At 39.7% G+C, this 17346-nt stretch overlaps 2 protein-coding genes across 3 annotated transcripts in view; both read left to right on the plus strand.

Annotated features, from left to right (window-relative positions):
• Positions 1-10788, plus strand: part of LOC309870905 (MICOS complex subunit MIC60-like) — a gene marked incomplete at its 3' end in the record, with an annotated part of 37495 nt that extends 26707 nt beyond the window's left edge. For both annotated transcript variants that reach the window (XM_082743492.1, XM_082743493.1), the window contains exons 7-11: positions 1905-2041; positions 4736-4839; positions 6072-6207; positions 7057-7201; positions 10613-10788. In XM_082743492.1, coding sequence (XP_082599618.1) covers positions 1905-2041; positions 4736-4839; positions 6072-6207; positions 7057-7200 — 521 coding nt within the window. The remainder of the gene's footprint in view (positions 1-1904; positions 2042-4735; positions 4840-6071; positions 6208-7056; positions 7202-10612) is intronic.
• LOC309870912 (MICOS complex subunit Mic60-like) lies at positions 10710-16702 on the plus strand. The gene is made up of 4 exons (XM_082743511.1): positions 10710-10836; positions 13311-13442; positions 14421-14550; positions 15761-16702. The coding sequence occupies exons 2-4, from the start codon at positions 13332-13334 to the stop codon at positions 16372-16374; spliced, it is 855 nt and encodes a 284-aa protein (XP_082599637.1). The 5' UTR covers positions 10710-10836; positions 13311-13331; the 3' UTR covers positions 16375-16702.
• Positions 16703-17346: the final 644 nt, after the last annotated feature.

The following is a 17346-nucleotide window of genomic DNA, read 5'->3' on the forward strand; positions in this document are numbered from 1 at the left end:
AATTATCCCCCCCCCCCTTTTTTTTGCATCCAGTTTTTATCTTTCATTTTGGGCAAAGTGAAAATTTTAAGAATTTTTTCTATCACCTCTTAGTTTTCTCTCAGGCTTTACTTTTAAAATGTGTGTGTTTGTAATTCTTAAATCTCTCTCTCTTTTTTTTTTTTTTAAGATTTTTAAAATTTATTTGACAGAGAGAGATCACAAGTAGGCAGAGAAGCAGGCAGAAAGAGAGGCAGGAAGCAGGCTCCCCACTGAGTAGAGAGCCCGACACTCTGAGATCATGACCTGAGCTGAAGGCAGGGGCTTAACCCATTGAGCCACCCAGGCGCCCCTGTGTTTGTAATTCTTATTGAGAATCAAAACACCAGGGGCAACCTTGGTGGCTCGGTTGGTTAAGTGTCTGCCTTCCGCTCAGGTCATGATACTGAGTCCCACATCGGACTCCCTGCTCTGCAGGGAGTCTGCTTCTACCCCTACCCCTACCCCGTGCTTGTGTTCTGTCTAAAAAAAAAACAGACAAACCCAAAATCAACAAGTGGAACCACATCAAACTAAAAAAGCTTTTGTATAGCAAAGAAACAACTAACGAAACAAAAAGGCACCCGGGTGGAATAGGAGAGACCATTTGCAAACCTTAAGTCTGATAAGGGTTAATACCCAAAATATATATGGAACTCCTACAACTGAGTAGCCAAAACAAAACAAGAAAGAAAGAAAGGGAGGGAGAAAGAAGAATCCAAAGTACAGTGAATAGACCTGAAGAAGACTTTGAGCCTATGGGCCACTGTGAAGTGGTTTATTGTTACTTGTGCTCTCTTGTGGGGGCGGGGGGTCTCCCCCCAGGCTCCCCCACCCCCTTTAACTCATACGCGTTCCCTCTCTGCCTCTTTTTTCCTTTGTACCCCTCTCTTCATACCCCGTGTGTCTTCAGGTGAACCTCAGTCTCACATTCATGGTGTGGTATTTTCTCATCACCTTTCTCTTTCATCTTTGTTGCATGGGTACCGCAGGTGGTTCCTAGGTTCCATTTGTTCATCTCTAGCTTATGCTGCTTTTGCTCAGAATCACCTTCTGTTTTTGTTTTACCTGCCAAATATATTTTCCCTTGTAAAATTATCTGATATGTGATAAATTAGTCTTCTCACTGGCTTGCTTTCTTCAGATGATCATTTTGCCATTTTAGTATTATATCTGGAGTCATCCCTTGCTTTATTTATTTATTTTTAATTAGGTTTCTTTTTGTTTCCTGAAGCAGCATGTAGAGATATGATTTTAGTAGGTTGTAGCCTCTTGCATCATGGTATCTGTTTGTTTCTTGACTTCTTTTACAGAAAACACTGTCCTTTCCAAACCAGTTTCTTTTTTGCTGCCTTATTTCCTTATCCTTTTCTCTTGTTTGTCTGTTATCTCCTTATATCTTGGTGATATAAGTTGCTGTGAGTATCCCTACATGCTGAGGTGAAATGGGCATCTCTTTTTCCCTGTGGATCTATGGGACCATTCTTTAAACTGAACAATGCTGATGGTTATGCTGAATTTATAGGGGCTAACAGTGCCTTAAACTTGTTCCTCCCATTGAGGTATATGCTAGCCTTCTTTAAGCAATTTTTTGTCTTGGAGAAAACAAAACAAACAAAAAAACGAAAATACTTTTTATTTTGAAAAAATTCAGTTGTATATAAAAGCAAAAATAGTATAATGAACCCCCATAGGTCTGGCCACCAGATTTAGTAATTACTAACATTTTACCATACTTGCAAATGAAATGATTCTCTAAATCTCTGTTTTTGTTTTTTACATTTTTGAGGAAATGCAAAGGAAGACTCAGTAGGAGAAGCAGGGAAGTTTACAGTAAAGTTATTTAGCAGGGAGGGATTTGTTTTTTACTGTTCTTTGTATTTCAGCTGTAGCCAGGAGCTTAGAAGATGCTCTGAGCCAAACTGCTCACATCACTCAACAGGCCATTATCGCTCAGAATGCTGCGGTGCAAGCTGTCAATGCGCACTCCAATGTCTTGAAAGCAGCCATGGACAATTCGGAGGTGAGCCAAAGAATGGATAGCCATGTATTATTTAAGACTGATTTCTTCCTTTTAGTATGGGCTTTCTCCCACTAAGTGAAGACTATCAAGAGTAATTTTTTTTTAATAAACAAGACAGGAAAGATCTTTGCATGTTGTTTTTAATGAGTTTCATATAGTGCTTTATTTCACAATAATGATACAGTACAATAATTAGTTCATATTTGCTCTCATATCTTAATAGTGCTTGAGTATTATTTTGTCGTTCTTTTTTTTTTTTTTATCAGAGAGAGAGCGAGCGAGCACAGGCAGACAGAATGGCAGGCAGAGGCAGAGGGAGAAGCAGGCTCCCTGCCGAGCAAGGAGCCCGATGTAGGACTCGATCCCAGGATGCTGGGATCATGACCTGAGCCGAAGGCAGCTGCTTAACCAACTGAGCCACCCAGGCGTCCCATTGTCGTTCGTTTTTTGGGTTTTTTTTTTTTTTTGCTTTAAAAATTGCCAACCATTTTAAATTTCTTTAATTTTTTAGCCAATCATTTTTAAAATAAACTTTTTACTTTAAGATACTTTAGTTTGACACACAGTTATAAGAAATAATACAAGGGACGCCCGGGTGGCTCAGTTGGTTAGGGATTTTCTCTTGATTTTGGCTCAGGTTATGATCTCAGGGTCATGAGATCCAGCATGGAGCCCCATATCCGGCTCTGGGCTGGGCATTGAGCCAGCCTGCTTAAGAGTCACCCTCTCCCTCTGCCTGCCCCCCACCCCCCGCTTCACCCTGCCTCTCACACTCTCTTTCTCAAAAACAAAAAAAAAAAAGCAAAATGGAAATCCCACGTACCTCCAAATACCAGCTGTTTTATTTTTTATTATTTTTATTTGTTTGTTGGGTGTGGAGCCTGACACAGGACTTCAGTTCATGATGCTGAGATCAAGAGTTGGGTGCTTAACTGACAGAGCCACCCAGGTGCCCCCAAACCAGCTTTTTTTTTTTTTTTTAAAGATTTTATTATTTATTTATTTGACACACAGAGAGCACAAGTAGGCAGAGAGGCAGGCAAAGGGAGAGGGGGAAGCAGGCTCCCTGATGAGCAGAGTCCAGTGTGGAGCTTAATCCCAGGACCTTGGGATCATGACCTGAGCCAAAGGCAGAGGCTTAACCCACTGAGCCACCCAGGTGCCCCCCAAACCAGCTATTTTAAATGCTTAGGTTGATTATTTAACTTACATTGAGCACATCAGAGAATAAATTAAAACAGTACTACTGGGATGTAATAAATTGTTTTAATAATTACATTCAGTTATTCAGTGTATAAAAATGTATTTAGATACCAAGTTGTTTGAAGAGTAAAAATAAATACATGAACTGTGAATCTCAGGGATCAGTACCTTGTGCAATAAGTAAAGTTACTTTGCCACTATAACTGTGGGCTTTTTACAGAATTTAAACATGCTTCACGTTGCTTTAGTCCTATGCACATACATCACAGAAAAGTTAGAGCTCTGATGTAAACAACTAGAAATTAGAACCTTTAAAAAAAACTTTAAGAAAATTCTGGTTTATTTAATGTCCAAGAAAAAAATTTAGATTTCAGTCAAAGTTCAGTCAGGAAAGTGGAAACCACACAGAGAATATTTAATATTTCGGTTATACAGGTGTGGGAAGGGTGTAAGTTGTAGGATATCAGGAATTTGGGTTCAAACCAAAGTAGACTCGTATGTTTCAGAAGGACATTGATTAGAAGCTTTAAATATCAATGGTATTGCTTTGGTGAAAGGCTCCATAAGAGGGTATTTCCTCTTCCCAATGAATGCACAGCATGTAATTATGTACATTAGATAGTATGAAATCTGTTGAAATCAAGATTTTACAATGATAATGGTTAACTAGATTAGGGGATATTAGCTGGTGTTACAAAATTATCAGAAACATGAATGAACACAAGTTTTGAAATGTTAAAAATGGATTCCAACTTCTTAAAAAAAAAAAACTGCAGATGCACAAAGGCTCTTAAAATAGATACAGAATTACTTTCTCAAAGCCCTATTTGGAAACAGTTTGGACACAGTTGGACTCCTTTTGATAGTAGGGAAACCTAGTGTCTATTCACAGAATGGCTTATCCTTGGACCTCTGTAAGGATTTTCAAGGAAGACTTTTGTATATATATAAAATTAACATCTTACAAAATTCGGGGGGTGGGTTTGACAATAGTTGATTTTCACTTTACCAATTATAGAGGGTCATTTTTTTAGGATAATGTTTTAAAGGAGTAAGGACTGTACAGATGTATAAACTTTCTGCTTACCCTTAAACTGATTTTGGTAGACAGACCTGCAGTTAAGAGAATTTTAAATAATGATGCTTCGTTGAAGAATAAACAATTCATAAAGTTATTGTTCTTACAGATCTTTTCTGCTTCATATTCTCCTTTTGTGAATCTAATAAAAATATTATCTCTCCTTAGAAGATGCTTATATGCACTAGAACACAGTCTTTTACAGTTTTAGTGATTGGTTTTGATGGGATTCATGGACTTCCTTGGTTCTAACCATGAACCTTAGATTCAGAGACCCTACTCTGAAGAAATGCCATATATAAGTTTTTAACCTTCGAATTCGATGCCCTTGTTTCTAAATTTAGCCACGGTGGTGTATCCTGTGACTGTAATAGCGATTATTCATGTTTACATAAGTAAAATATTTTGTTTAGATTGCAGGTGAGAAGAAGTCGGCTCAGTGGCGCACAGTGGAGGGTGCATTGAAGGAACGCAGAAAGGCAGTCGATGAGGCTGCTGATGCCCTTCTCAAAGCCAAGTAATTACTCATGGACTTTAACAAGTAATTAGGGCCTCCTGGTGGCTTTCTTTGGGCTGGGTTTTCTTTGTATTGCCTGGTTACAAACACGAGGCAGAGAAACCCTTCCCTCCCTTCACCTCTCCTTGATCTGTATCGGAATCAGGAACAGAGAGGCTTAAAAAGGAGAGAGGGAATAAAATATAATTAGGCCAAAGTAAATTTGGCAGAAACCTATATAAAGGATCTTGTATAAAAAGCAGTTTTTCTTTTAGGTGGTATATCTCTATGGATTTACTGAGATTCTGCCATAATTTCAAGACTTTTCAGGGTTGGCTTAGGCAATTTTATCAGAATTTTGAGAGTATGTCACAGTCTCTTTGTTTTAACTATCAAAGTAGTTAGTAAGTAGTAGGTCTAGTTTTATGCCACCTTGACCTCGATTCCTGGAATCCTCCAGGAATCCTCCAAGCAAGCCAAGTATAAAATCAGTCTCTGATGCTGGAAACCTACATTTGACTAAAGGATTTCATTAGCCTCTCAACTTGGAATCACTCATTCAAAATTTTGTTGGGATTTTAGATAAAGTATTTATTATTCATAGAGAAAGAGAAGTCTTCTAATTCACGGCAGCATATCTTTTAGGAGTTTTAAGACGTATGCTCACATCACTAAACCTGGAGTCGGGGCTCTTGAGTTCTGTGTTTTGTGGTGGCTAGGCCGCAGTTCATCCAGTTTGTGAAACATTCTGAATCATGAGGGCTCCTTGAGACCCATGTGTATTTGCTCAGTGAGCTCCTTGGTTTCCTCCCTTGCTTCTGCCTTCTGTATTAAGCACTCTCTCAGCGGAAGCGCAGTTGGCATAATCCATGCAAAAGCTGCCGTTTATTCAGTGCGCTGGATGTGGCAGTCGCTTTGCCAGGTACTTCTCATTGATTTCTTCTAATACCCATATAAGGGTGAACAACAAAGGAGAGGTGGATCTGGGAGTTGAATCCAGGTTTTCCTGGTTCTGAAGCCGGTGTATTCCATGTATACCATGCTCCCTGTCTGGTTCATGCTAGTAAATCTAGCTTCCGACCAAGCTATTTTCAGTTAGTTTGTATATATTGTGAAAAAATACTCGAGTAATTTTTTTCAAATTACATTTTTTCATAGTTTCTTAACAATTGTATGCTGTGTATATTCAAGCTCTTTGCTAAAGTTGATGAGGAATAATACTAAATCTTTTGTTTTGTTTTATTGGTTTCTAGAGAAGAGCTAGAGAAGATGAAAAGTGTAATTGAAAATGCAAAAAAAGAAGAGGTTCCTGGGGCCAAATCTCATATAACAGCCGCCGAGGGGAAACTTCACAACATGATAGTTGATCTGGATAATGTGGTCCAAAAGGTACGTTTCTTACATCTTTTATAGCATCAAAATATTTTTAAAAATATTTTTTTGAGGGACCATGAAAGTGAGAGAGATCACAAAGGGAGTAGGAGAAGCAGACTTGCTGCTTAGCAGAGCCCAATGCGGGGCTCAATCCCAGGACCCTGAGATCATGACCTGAGGCCAAGGCAGAGGCCTTTTTTTTTTTATTAAGATTTTTAAATATAATCCTTTAGTCAAAGAATTTGAAGAATTCAGGAAAATAATAAGATTCCTTTCTTTTTCTGTTTACCCCTGGAAAGCATAGAAGTTGTTAGTAATCTTGGACACAAAGTGGATTATCCATTATTAGCAATACTTCTTAAAATAGGTAATATTTTTGGTCCTGGTTAATAAATGAAAATTTTCATTTTGTAGTAGTTCTTTGTTTGCACTTATATAGTCTATGTGGGTAGTTTCCTGTGACCAGAGAAAGAGGGACAGGGGCATAGTCGGATGGTAAAGGGCTTGGGACACCTGGGTGGCTCAGTGGGTTAATAAGCCTCTGCCTTTGATCTCAGGGTCCTGGAATCGAGTCCCACATCGGGCTCTCTGCTCAGCAGGGAGCCTGCTTCCTCCTCTCTGCCTTTCTGCCTACTTGTGATCTCTCTCTCTGTCAAATAAATAAAATCTTAAAAAAAAAAAAAAGATGGTGAAGGGCTTGTCTGCATTACAGGGCTTATGTTCCTTTTTCTGAGCTTTAGCTTTCTCTCTTTATATTATTTATTCTCAGCCAATATACAAATATGTGACTATAATGTCTCCTTTTTTTTGGATGATAATGATAATTTCTGTTCACTTTAACCCATACCCCTTGTATTTGTTCAGGTCAAAGCAGCTCAGTCTGAGGCTAAGGTCGTTTCTCAGTATCATGAGCTGGTGGTCCAAGCCCGGGAAGACTTTAAACGAGAACTGGACAGTATTACTCCAGAAGTCTTGCCAGGGTGGAAAGGCATGAGTAAGTACAACTGAAGTGTTGGTGCTTTTCCTGTTTTTGTGTTTTAAAAACTGTTCAGCTAAACTTGCTTCAACCCCATTCATCTAATCCAGACCCCTCTGTTATGCTTATCTCAATTTGTTGACAGTACAGTGTTTTCCACATTTTATTTGTCATAGCCATATTAGGTGGCAATGCTCCCATGGTTTAGTTCCAGCCAGTGTTTGATTCTAAAACTAATGGTTCTATTCAGATCTCTGCTACTTAGGAAAAAATAATTTGAAATCCAAGTAATTCAGAGTGACATTTTAACCTTAAATCTATTAGAATATTGTTTATATATGTAAAATTATGCAAAGCCTTTGATACTTTACAAATATTTGTAATGAATTGAGGCACGCCTCAGGACTGGTCTGATGACATCATGGTTGAAAACTCATTTGGTGAGAAGGAAGTCATTTGTATGACTGTCAACTTGCAGATAGCTCAGACTGCGGGGAACTTGAACCATGTTTTATACAGTGTAACTGCAGAGGATTGTTATTTCTTCCTGAAGTGCTTTGAGAGTACTAATAGTCACATAAATTACCAGTCTCAACAAATTCAAAATACATTTGCTATTGTCTGTTAGAAGCTGAATGTAAGGTAGGAACTGAACTGGTGTTTTAGGCCTCTCTGAGCCTATGTCAGAATGTATGTACTAGCTGATCCAACTGGTCAGCTGCTCGGTGTGTGCCTTAGAAGATACATGGGTGCTCAAGGAGACTCATAAAATATTCATAGCAGCCCTGTATTTGTAAGAGCAGAAAAATCAGAAACTGCTAAATGCGCCTTCCATGTGGCAGTATAAGTGAATGAACTAAAACTATGGCTCTCAAACATAAATGTTAAGAAAAAAAGTTGGGAAAGAATACAAAGAGTAGGGTACCACTTACGTGAAGGTTAAGAACATGCAAAACAGTGTGCTGTTTTAGGATGCATATGTATATAAAATCTAACAAGATGAATGGTAAACACCATATTTAGAGCTAGTGGTTAGCACTGTTGGGAGGAGGGAGGAGGAACCTTTAGGGGGAGCATAGGTAGATGTGCCAGGATGGGAAAACGAAGTGCAGGTTGTAGATTGTCTTTGTTTCCAGGGGACAGTTCCTTTATTGCTGTAGATTTGTAGAAAATCTCATCTGTGTGCTTTGTGGAGACTGACATCTCATTTTCTTCATCTTGCCAATTTTTCCTGCAACACTGGAACAGATTCCTGTTTTTTGGTTTTTGTTTTTTGGGGGGGAGTGTGGCATGTCTAATACCAGATTACACAGTTGACTTCTAGAGCCATTTTGGGTGAAAAATACCTGTCTTTGAATTTAAAGGTCATGCCCATGATCTTAAGCTCACGCCGAGAGGCAGGAGACTGGCTGTGGTTCCCTCTCCTGTCACTGTGTCATCAAGGTGGTGCCTGTGACAGAATATTGATTTCTTAAGTATTTGAAATGTCTGGAGAGGCCTGTACTGAGAACAGAGTCCAGACTGGGGCTTAGTAAAATATGCAATGAACCAGTGTAAATGGAGGGCTGGGGAATAAATGAGAATTGATAGTTTTTGTGTAAAAACTAAGTTGAGTGCTTCAGCAAAAATACAGATGAGCCCCTGGAAACCAAAGCTACTTTTAATATGAATGAGTCTCTTATTTTGTAAAATGCTAGAATTTACCTGGATTTATATTGCTCTATGTCCTTTTATGTTTTAGGAAATTAGTTGTTTTGCTTTTTAATATTTAAGTATGCGTTTTCTGTTACTGGTTTCTGGTTCCCTATTTCTTTTTGGATATTCCTATTTAATAATTAATAACTGGAATATGTAAGTTCTTTTTTTCAAACTTTTCTTCTTTTCCTTTGTAGGTATTTCTGACCTAGGTGAGTAATTTTGTGTGTTTTAAACTTAGAGGCTATTTATTTGTGTCTTAAAATACTGCAGTCTTTTTTTCTATGGTTCTTTTATTAAAGCATTTGAATAATTTCTAACAGAACTATGTTGCATGTGATAAATCTGATTCGATATTTTGGGCATCCATGTGCTCTCAGGAACAAAAATGTTTCACCAAATGATTGGAAATCTGTAGATAAGTGGATCGATATCTATATGTATTTTAAAGCTTTCGTTATGTAAAATTCCAGTAACAAGTGGGAGAGCTCATAGATTCATCACCCATCTTTAGTAATTATCAACACATGGCTTTTGTCATTTATTTCCCAGCTTCTATGGAATCAGATCCCAAATATCATATATCCTTTTCAGTTACAAATAATTTCCATATTTTAAAATAAAAATAATCCCTGTACCATTATCACACCTAAAACAGTAATTCCTTGATATCATCACATGTCTGTTTGGTGTTCAGTTAACCCCAATCATTTTATAGAATGAGTTTTTTTAGTTTTATTTGAATCAGTATCCAAAGGAGCTACACATGTTGAATTTGATCAGTAAGTTTCTTATCCCCACTTTATTTTTTGCTTCTCAGTTCTTATACTGTGGAATTGAGTCATTCATCATGTAGTATTTTCCACACTCTGAATTTTGCTATTAAAGCTGTAATTCTTGGGCGCTTGGGTGGCTCAGTGGGTTAAGCCGCTGCCTTCGGCTCAGGTCATGATCTCAGGGTCCTGGGATCGAGTCCCGCATCGGGCTCTCTGCTCTACAGGGAGCCTGCTTCCTCCTTTCCCTCTCTCTACCTGCCTGTCTGCCTGCTTGTGATCTCTGTCTGTCAAATAAATAAATAAAATCTTAAAAAAAAAAAAAAGCTGTAATTCTTAACCTACAGAAATGTGTCAGAATACTTTTGGAATGTGACCTTTGAAAACAAAGTACATGCATAAGCCTAAGTTAGAATCTTCGGGCATGTGTATTTTAAAAAGCTTGACAGGTGATTCTTATGGGCAGTTCTAGTTGCAGATCATTGTCCTGAGTAACGACATCTGTTTAACAAAAGGTATAAAAACTCTTACTAGTAAGAGAAAAGTCAGAGAATCTGAATTTGAGATTTAACAGAAAAGAATATTAGAATGCCTTTTATGACTAATCACAGTTATGCGTGAGCAAAAATATAGAAGTGTGTATATAAACTGTTTTTAGAGGCAAAATTAGGATAAATTATAAAGTCTATTTATATTTAGTTCAGATTGGAAGTCCTAATTTGGGTTCGTGGAAAAGAACTGATAATATACTTGAAGGCCTACCTAAATTACTTCGCTTGGGATTGAACATGTCTTAGTTGGACACAGGCAGTGAATTTCTGAGGGCAGTGGAGAATCTAAATCTGCTTCAAAGGGTTAGCTACCCTTTGCTTTCTTTACAGCTGTTAAAATTAAATTACTGTCACTTGAAGCGGGTATGTTGTAGATGTTTAGTTTTGGTGAAATCATTAACATTTTAATGTCATTTTCTGTTTAGCTGACAAGCTGACTACTGAAGACCTGAACTCTCTGATTGCTCATGCACATCGCCGCATCGACCAGCTGAATAGAGAGCTGGCAGAACAGAAAGCCACGGAGAAGCAGCACATTGCACTAGCCTTGGAAAAACAAAAGCTAGAAGAAAAGCGTGCGTTTGACTCTGCAGTGGCAAAAGCATTAGAACATCACAGAAGTGAGATACAGGCTGAACAGGACAGAAAGGTAGAGGAAATGAGAAATTAAACGTGAAACCACTTGAATAGCTGCTTCTAGAGATAATATCAACAGTTACTGACTTTAAAATATTAGATGTAAATCATGCTGACCCACCATTGAATTGGCCCTTGTTCTAGTCAGAACTTCTAGGGAAGGATTGTTGTAGCAGAGTTCCTTTATATTGAGCAGATGCTGAAGTGAAAGGAAGTAAGCTTTTGGTGTCCGGGATTATCGACTTTATCTTTTCCAGGTGGAGCCGCTGTCTCCTAAAGCGGTGCTGAAAGACTCAATGTTGGATTGTCTTTCTTCTCTGCCAGTGTTTTGGTTAAGAATGGATGAGATCTCTCCTTTTAGTCTTGTGTCGGTGCACATCATGTATTAATAGGTGTCTCTGGGTTGATTTGGGCACCTGGGTACTTACCTCCATTCGTGAGCACTCCCTCCGCCATGAAGTTCTTTTTTCGCTAGCTGCCAGGACACCACCCTCTCCCGCCTGTCTCCCACCTTGCCGGCCACTCCTTTGCCCCCTTCTTGGTTCCGCCTCCCAAATAGGAGCATGTACTGGCCGTGGTTCTGAAACCTTTTATCCATCTAAACTGTCTCCAGGTGCTCTTATCTAGTCCTGGGACTGAGAAAGTTAAATCCTGTCTGTCATGGGGACATTTATGTTGCTAGTTCTGGCCTCTGCCTCATCTTCAGATTCCTCCTATTCAGCAGCTGACTTGATGTCTCTACCAGGCTTCTCAGTAGTTGTTTGAAACTCAAACTCAGTTGTTTCAAACTCAGTTTATTCAAAGCAAATTTCTTGACTTTCCCCAATCTGTATCCTAGCCCCTCAGCTTATTTCTTTCTAAATCTCCATCCCCAGTTGCTCAAGCCAGAAACATGCTTAGTTGTTCCTCTGTCAACTTTCACACCCGTCCATCGACATATCCAGTTCTGCATCCAAAGTAAACCCCAACTTTGTCCCCCTTCTCTAAGTCCAGATTATCATCATAACAGTTTCCCTTCCCATAACAGCACCCCCCCCTTTTTAAAAAAATAGATTTATTTTTTGGTGGCGGGGAGTACAGGCTTGGGGAGGGGAAGAGGGTGAGAGAGAATCCTCAAGCCGACTCTCTGCTAAGTGCAGAGCCCATGGCAGGGCTTGACTCCAGGACCCCTAAGATCATGATGTGAGCTGAAACCAAGAGTCAGCCATTCAACTGACTGTGCCGCTCAGGAGCCCCCAGGTTCTGTTTTCATACCCATCTTTCTGTGTCCATTTACATGGCAATTGGTTCAGATCAGACGCTAGGTTGCTGAAAACCTTGCACTGACAGCCCCCTGCTTTTAATAAAAAAATCCAAATTCTTAGCCCATACCAAAAAGGCCTCTTGATTTTATTCCTGTTTGCTGTGAACCAGACTTCCCTTACTTCCCTTATTGCCTGTATTTGCCAGGTGCCCTGGTTTTTTTGTTTGGTCTTGCACCTTCACTACTTGCTCTGCCTTATACTTTGTTACACTTCCTCTCTTTAAACCTTAGTTCTAAGCTTGGATGTTACCTTCTAGAACAGCAAGACTTTTCCTGTTCTTACAGTGTAGATTCTGTCTTCCTTTCCCTCATACTGCCTTATTTATTTTCTAAAAGTAAGTATCACAATCTGAGATGTCCAGTTTATCTACTTACTGTCTGATCCCTATATTGTACATTATATGAGAACAAAAAGTTAGTGTGCCTCCAGCACCGCTGTATCTGAGCATATAGTAGGCACTGCCAAGCCCAGGATAGGCACTTTTATAAATATGTATGTACGGACTGAATGGGTTTATTCATTACTTCTATTCTGAGAAAAAGTAGGTTATGAATTCCAGGTAATTAGTATTAAATAACTTGTAATTAGCTAATGGCCAATTATTAGGTGAGTTGTGATAGGCTTGTCATATTTTTGGTTAGATCTGGGCCATGTTGTGAATCTAAATTCATAGTAAAGTAAGCAGTTTCAGAGTAGTTTTCTTTGTTTAGAAGAAATTGTGTAAAGTAACTGCCAAATATTTATTGATTTTCTTAATAGTTCTTTACAATAGGCATTATTTATTATTCATAGGTTACACAGGTGGCTGTGGTGAAGCTGTGTTTGATCCCAAGTGTTTGTAGTTATTTCTTTCCATGAGTTGGAATTTGTTAATTGTCACAGGAGTGTGTCATTCAGGAAATGACAGTGTTGGCCTTGTGTAAGATGCAGCCTGGTGATATGGAAGAAACAGAAATGGGGTCCAGAGAGACCCCATTTGAGGTCTGATTTTTGCCATAGCTGTGTGACCTTGTTTTCGAGTCACTTTCCAACATTCAGTTTTCTGATGGATGTCAGAGAGGTCAGGACCATGTCCACATGCGCGGCACGTTGGAGCAGCTCAGGATACGGAAGCTGCTGTCATCCTTTCTCTTTTCTTTCTCTTTTTCTGAAAGAAAATATGATCATTCCTGTGGTTTCACAGGTAGAGGAAGTCAGAGATGCCATGGAGAATGAAATGAGAACCCAGCTTCGCCGACAGGCTGCTGCCCACACTGATCACTTACGCGATGTCCTTAGGGTACAGGAGCAGGAATTGAAATATGAATTTGAACAGGTGAGGACCTGCGAGACAGCATCAGCTGCCCTTCAGCCTCCTTTTCCCTTTTACATGAACAGTCTGTCCTTTCCTTTTCATGTGCTCTGGATGTCATTGCCCCCATGGGTGTGGAAGAGTGAGGAAAGATTGCTAATGGCACCCAGCCTTGGCACACTGGGGCGTTTGTATATTTGTAGCACTGCTGTTTTTCACAGAAAGATGTATCTGTGTGTTACATGTGTTTTTATCTGTGTCCTAGTTACTTGGAGCCTTCAAATCTTTAGGGAGGGTTGGTTCAGGGGGTTTCAAGAATGCAGATGGTGCTTGACATGGGTAACTCCTGCTTCCTCTCTACAAACTCCTACGGATTATGTGGTAGTGCTCAGATTTTTATATCTGAGGAAACTTCCCAGAGAGGTTAGATTTGGAAATCACAGCAAGACAGGTATCTTTAATCATAACTTGTTTCTATTCAGCAAGCCATTTATAATATATTAACTTATTTTGTCTCACAAGAAGAGAATGAGGTTTTCCACGTAAGGAGATCTTCCAGAAAATTGAAATTTATGCCAATATGAAAAGGTATTTTACTTTAAATTTATTTAATGGGTATTTTTCTGAGAAAAGAATGAGTATATACGCTCTTGAATCAGCAATATTGAATACAGTTTATTATGTTGGGGTGGTAGTACGTTACTTTATTTTCTCAGGTGGCACTTTCTCCTTTTGTAATAGTCTGAGTTCTACTCCTCCTGGTCTGCTTCCTCTAATACTAGGTTCTGTCAGTAAATTTGTAGAAAATCACATCTGCTAAGAGTTTTAGGAAATTTTTAAAACCTTACACATAATGGAGGAGTTTTCCTGACAAATATTTGGAGATTTTAAAGGCACTCTTGCTTGTGGAGATGGCAGTTGCTGGAAGACGAGTGTCCTAATAAATGCCATGCACTGAAGTAGCACCACTCTTTTCCGGACACTGTTTATGTTTTATTTCAGGACCTGTCTGAGAAACTGGCAGAGCAAGAGTTACAGTTTCGTCGGCTCAGTCAAGAGCAAGTTGACAACTTTACTCTGGATATAAACACTGCCTATGCCAGACTGAGAGGAATCGAACAGGCTGTTCAGAGTGAGCTCATGGGCCTCTTACAATTTTATTCAGTCCAACTTCTTAGGATAATTTGTTGGTAGCAGGACAATGAGATACATCCATCAGCATTAGGGTATAACGATGCTGAAGTCGTGCTATTAAATTTTATTCATTTCTGTGAAAATTAGCCCAGATTTGATAAGTTTGGAACATAGAGAGTTTGTGAGAGAAAATTAAAAAGAATCTAAAAATTAAATCTAAATACTTGATGTTATACTCGGTGTATCATAGAATGGAGATCACCATTTAGAAGGCAGGTTACCCAGCACACTTTGGTTATGTCTTGTGTGTCCTGAGAGGAGCAGAAGGCCAGTGTATCTCCATGCTCGCCCTCCGGCTCTGCTGATCTTGTCTCCATTCCTATTTTGGAGGTGGTGATTTGCTGATTCCACTGATCAAATGGACAGTAGTTATTCTGAGGCTTCCATGTGCCACATTGAAGGGGAAATGTCCTGATAGGATGTTGATAAAATGAGTTTTTTGGGGGGTGTTAGAGAGCCATCTTTGTCAGATAAGTATAAAAATAAACTACTCATGAAATTTCAAGATCTAGTAGTCCATTATGTTTACAAAGAGTCTTCCTTTGCAGGAAGTTTCTGATGGCATTAACATTAAGTCTTAGCCTAGTTTAAGTATGTTTCTCAAACATTCTAAAATAAATATCTGAATTAGATACCATGTATTGTCCTAGATGTCACAGGAAAAGAGACTCAGTTGTGCTTGTACACATACATCCTTTCAGTTTTCTCCATGGTTTTACTAAAAACAAGGCCTTATTGGGGCACCTGGGTAGCTCAGTCAGTGGAGTGTCTGGCTCTTGATCTCTGCTCAGGTCATGATCTCAGTCATGAGATCGAGCTCTGCGTCAGGCTCCACACTGGGCGTGGAGGCTGCTCAGGATTCTGCCCCTCCCTCTGCCCCTCCCCTGCTCTCTCTGTTTAAAAAGAAGAAGAGTGCTCAAGTTACGCTTGCAGTGTTGCCTCATGAAGAGGCCAGCTTTCTAGGAAAGAACACGCCAGAGATGGTGGTAGGTGAGGTTGGAAGAGGCTCTCTCTGGCCCCGTTGTTCACACATGTGGCTTTAGCCTGTTTGGAGTGCAGGGTGCATCAGATCTCTGGAGGTATTGAGGAGGACATGTAGTCAGATGGAGAGAAAAATGTTTTCCTTTACCTTTTTTTTCCCTTGATAGGTCATGCAGTGGCTGAAGAGGAGGCCCGAAAAGCCCACCAGCTCTGGCTGTCGGTGGAGGCGCTCAAGTACAGCATGAAGACTGCGTCTGCAGACCTGCCCACCGTGCCGCTGGCTAGTGCGGTCGAGGCCATCAGAGTCAACTGTGGCGATAGTGAATTTGCCCAAGCTTTAACCGCAGCTATCCCTCCAGAGTCCCTGACCCGTGGGGTGTACAGTGAAGAGACCCTTAGAGCCCGTTTCTATGGTGTTCAAAAACTGGCCCGAAGGGTAGCAATGATTGATGAAACCAGAAATAGCTTATACCAGTACTTCCTCTCCTACCTGCAGTCCTTGCTCTTATTCCCGCCTCAGCAACTGAAGCCGCCCGCGGAGCTCAGCCCTGAGGACATAAACACTTTCAAATTACTGTCCTATGCCTCCTATTGCATTGAGCATGGTGATCTGGAGCTGGCAGCCAAGTTTGTCAATCAGCTGAAGGGGGAGTCCAGACGAGTGGCCCAGGACTGGCTGAAGGAAGCCCGAATGACCCTAGAAACTAAACAGATAGTGGACATCCTGACAGCATACGCCAGCGCCGTAGGAATAGGAACCACTCAAGTACAGCAAGAGTAAGGTCTAGGAAGAGTTTTGTAAAGTCGTATTTTATGTAAAAGGGAATCAGCAGTGATACATGAAGGGTTTGCAACAGGGTCCCAGAATTGTCTAGAAAGGAGCAGGTTACAAGTACTGTTCTAAATGTTAACACCTGTTGCATTTATATTATTTCCACTTGCTATCATGTCAGTGAACTCCTGGAGTATTTTCTTTGCAACTTGTGTAACATTTTCTGTTTTTCAGGTTTTACTGATCAGGCTCCTGAGCCAGTCAAAATAATGTTTGTGATCCCTGTGACTACTGATTCTGCCCTTGGAGCAAACTGAATAAAACAAAAAGATGAAAACTGAGTAGCTTATCCCTTTTCAAAAAGTACCATTTCTAGTTCATTGTATGTGTAGACAATTTCCTTGACAAGTGGCAACAGCAGAAGTAGGATGTCCTGGGCACGGAGTTTCCCGGTCATGAATTGGGTTCCGAAAGTGCAAGGTCTGTTTTTGGCTTTGAGGGTTCTGGTAACTGATTCCTGCTGCTCAAACACAAGAGTGATGTACAAGGCACAATGTCAAAATATTTATAATGGGAGATAAAGCATTTCTAGTGATTAAAGGCACTAGAAATAGTATCTGAGACTTTTAAAGTTGCTACCACAGGTAAAATTTTTATTTTACATTGGGACCCTATATATACACACACCTGTGTACATACATAAAAGTTTTTCCAAACCACTGCTAGCCCCTTTTTACTTGTGATGTACTGTTTTCTGGTCTGTTTCATTTAAAAAAAAAAAAAAAAAATTCTTTTTTTATGCACAAATTAATTCAACAGCCCTCAAAACAGGTCACAGCTCTCGGTTCTGAAACACTGGTAATTGACCTTGCTCCTTTCTAGTACTTGGACTGAATCTCTTCATTGAAGTGGGGATAGTGAGCCTGGAAACTTCCCGGGATTGAATAATTTTATGGTATATTTAAACTGGATTGCCATAAA

Source organism: Mustela nivalis (assembly GCF_964662115.1).
Source record: "Mustela nivalis genome assembly, chromosome: 8".
Taxonomy (NCBI): Eukaryota; Metazoa; Chordata; class Mammalia; order Carnivora; family Mustelidae; genus Mustela; species Mustela nivalis.